Genomic DNA, 3555 nt, shown 5'->3' on the forward strand with positions numbered 1-3555 from the left:
CAGAATATGTCGACTATAACCGGGTTCTCCAGCAGCGGCAGCAGGTGGTCGGGCATGCCCTGCCAGAAATGCAGCAGAAAATTCTGGATCTGAAACAAAAACAATACGAAGAGTTAAATCGAGTTTGAAAGGGTGTTTAAACGGTTGTGCCAGGAACCGCCGAATGCTCTCATGTGATGGTGATGGTGTATCTATAACCTCCTCAAAGTTGACGTTAATGGCGTTGTCCAGGATGCANAAACAGCTGCTGTGGATTCAATTGTGTTTACAGTTCATCAAGCACCTTTTGATTGAAGATTAAGCAAATGTAACAATAGTTTGAACGTGTTGTTTCCCCATCTGAAAGTCAGTTCTCTGCCATGCAACATGTAAATAAACACTGACAAGCTTCTTGTTTGTTACAGCTAATTGAAAGTCAGAATATGTTTTACGCTGATACGTGGAAATGAATTGANTCTGTTTAAATGCAACAACGGACATTGGAGACGAGGCGAGCCGGCTGGCGGGGAGGAGCCAGCAGAGGATATATAAGAGCACCGGAGGAGAGATCGGCCTCTTCTCTTCCCTAACGAGGAGCGGATCACAGCTGTTTGTCTGACTGAACAATATCATGCTTGTGACCAACCCGCGCCTTTTTTAATTAAAGTACCCAATTGAACTTTCACAGAGACTCCATTTAGTCTCCTTTTAAAGCTTCTCTCCTGGTCGGGAGAATAACGAACACAGTTTACACAAGCTTCTTGTTTGTTACAGCTAATTGAAAGTCAGAATATGTTTTACGCTGATATGTGGAAATAAATTGATATTTATCACGAACCTTTTCTCTGGAGATGTTTCCCTGCAGGAGGAGATGCTGAGCGTTGGGGAAGTCGGGAAGCAACGTTCCAGTTTTTGAGCTCAAAGAATATTTCCTGGTGAAACCTCCCTGAAAGAAACAACGACATGAGATTGGTCCTATTTTGTCATCTTTACGGTATTTCTTTAAAGAGTAAATTAAACATAGAACAATCAGTACATCTGTTTTGTTGACGAACTGTAGCCTAATGTCCACAATTAAAATACTAGATATATGTGTAAAACTACATTTTTTGGATGATTGAAAAGATTATTGTTTGGGAAAGATGTCCTAAAAATAGATAATTTATATTTGTATGTATTTTGTTCGCTGCGGGAGAAATATAACACACAAATGTAGGAACGCTTTGACAAACCTTCAACCAGAGGGCAGCAAAAATCTGCACGCTTTTGAGTTGTTCTTTAAGTTATATAACTTTCACTCACCTCGTTCTTGAGCTTGCTCCCTGAAAATCTGCAATCAAAGAGAAACAGGTTTGATTTTTATTTAAATACATCATGCTTTGACATTGAGATCTCTAGAACCCCTGTCACACTGTCCCGAAATTGACACCCGATGGACACAAGATTAAGGAAATGTTCAAATTCGGCTCTGATCGTAACAACATCGGGCCATTCGTGAGGGCATCTTAAGCCATCGTATGACCGCCGGTGGAGTTTCTCAGGCTCCGGCAGCAACTTCGTGAGCGGCAAGTTCTTCGTAAGGAACTCGTGAGGGCATCTTGTCAAATCGTGAGGGCATCTTGTTATCATCGGTGCCATCGGGCATTCGCCCTCACTCTGATCGGGGCGAATGCCCGATGGCACCGATGATAACAAGATGCTCTCACGATGCTCTCACGATGGCCTTACGAAGGGCAAAATTGACACACAAATTCAACACGAAAATGAACCTTCGCAAGGTCCTTCGGCAATTTTTTGGCATGCCAAAGATTTTGCCACCGCTCACGAACTTGCTGCCTGAGAAACTCCACCGGCGGTCATACGATGGCTTAAGATGCCCTCACGAATGGCCCGATGTTGTTACAATCAGAGCTGAATTTGAACTTTTCCTTTATCGCGTGTCCATCGGGTTGCATTATTTTGAAGGCGAGTTGACAGGAAGTTGTTGTTGCTATGGAAACAACATTACGGAGAAAACTTAATATCTTCTACATATAAAGACGGAGAAAGTAAAGAACAAAGTCTGAAAATATCAGTACAGTATCATAATACTTTTACATAATTGTTTGTGTTACTTTCGTTGCAGTTGTATGTCTTGAATGTAATGTAAATGTTGCCTTCGTGTGTGGTTCGGGGCCATCTTCGTGCGAAATTCACAATTCCATATTCGTGTGTCCATCGGGTGTCAATTTCGGGACAGTGTGACAGGGGCTTAAACAGGGAGGAAACATCGTAGAGCTGCATGCAAAGAAATAAGATCTTACCTGGTCAACCCTTTTCCTGAGTACACAGAGTGATAGTAAGCGCTGCTCTCTTTGATGCCAATTCCATAGTAATGGTATCTGTACAAGGCAAACATAATAAAAAGGGATAAATTAGACAACGTGTTGGAGCTATAGGAGGCAAAACAGCTTTCTGTGCATAAAAGATATAAGAAATCGAGGCTAAAAGTGACATTTTGCATTTACTTGGAGTGTCCTCTGGTGCCAAGTCTTCTCGTTGTTAGAAGAGGAAACTTCTGTCGGATCGTCTGATGATAAAAGGATATCAATTAATAAATCTAAATTTAAAGTACACTTATAGTGAACAATATGTAATGTTTACAACACAAAGTACTTCTTGGGACGTGGAATAACTCTTATTCTAATCGCAACGGGAAACACAAAATCAAACTGTTTAATTATTTGAGCTTTTGCACATTATTCAGATTAGTTTCTTTCTGATTTTAAAGAGGACATTTTGGCCAAATAAGGTCTGTTTTTTCCGTGCAAAGACTGACACACCTTTCCAAACGTAGCAGCGCAGGCCGGCTCTAGTTTCTCCTTCCTGCAGAAGTCCAGGTAGTGAGCGTAGAGGATGCATCGAGGCAGACACACTCCTTCACACACGATGTAATTCTCCTCCAGCCTGTATACACACATCAGTTAGATATTAAACTTTATAAGTTATATATAAGAGATACTCATACTTACAGAAAAGTTCTAACCAGTAAACAGAACCCACCTCTAAATCCTGCATCTTACTTGCACCATTGTGTCACTAGCACTATTTATGACTTAAAGGTCCCATGTCATGCTTTCCTGTTTATTACCCGTCCCCTTGTGTGTTATGAAGGTTTCTCTGCATGTGAACGGTCTGCAGAGTCAAAACCTCAAAGTACACCCTGTAGGGAGTAAAACTCTAACACAGAAAAGACCTGTCTTTGCTGCCCCAGAACGCCTCGTTGGACATTCCTCTTTTTCCATTGTTTACTTCTTGGGTATAGTGACGTATTTCGGGTATAGTGACGTAACGTAACAGCCGTTTAGTTTGGACCAATCCGCGGACTTCCTCACAAACACACACACTCGGAGGGACGTTGCGAGGCTCGCTGCTGCGAGGAGCGGGACAGTGTGAGCTGGCGTGCGGTCGGCGAGACAGGGAGACACCGCGGAACTCACCCTGGGCACACACACAAAGTCCCAGCCAGGCTGCGGGCGTGTGTGTGTGTTTCGGGCTGGGTTTCGCTGTGTCTCGCAGACGGCCACTGGACTCACA

General features: G+C 42.8%; 1 protein-coding gene across 1 annotated transcript in view; it reads right to left on the reverse strand.

The window, feature by feature from the left end:
• LOC104962418 (DNA-binding protein RFX6-like) overlaps positions 1-2925 on the reverse strand; it is a gene marked incomplete at both ends in the record, with an annotated part of 6140 nt that extends 3215 nt beyond the window's left edge. Inside the window, 5 exons of the mRNA XM_010790853.1 lie at positions 787-925; positions 1282-1309; positions 2283-2360; positions 2487-2548; positions 2802-2925. Coding sequence (XP_010789155.1) covers positions 787-925; positions 1282-1309; positions 2283-2360; positions 2487-2548; positions 2802-2925 — 431 coding nt within the window. The remainder of the gene's footprint in view (positions 1-786; positions 926-1281; positions 1310-2282; positions 2361-2486; positions 2549-2801) is intronic.
• Between the last annotated feature and the right edge of the window lie 630 nt (positions 2926-3555).

This window comes from Notothenia coriiceps, unplaced genomic scaffold (assembly GCF_000735185.1).
Source record: "Notothenia coriiceps isolate Sejong01 unplaced genomic scaffold, NC01 NC01_scaffold00034704, whole genome shotgun sequence".
NCBI classification, from domain to species: domain Eukaryota; kingdom Metazoa; phylum Chordata; class Actinopteri; order Perciformes; family Nototheniidae; genus Notothenia; species Notothenia coriiceps.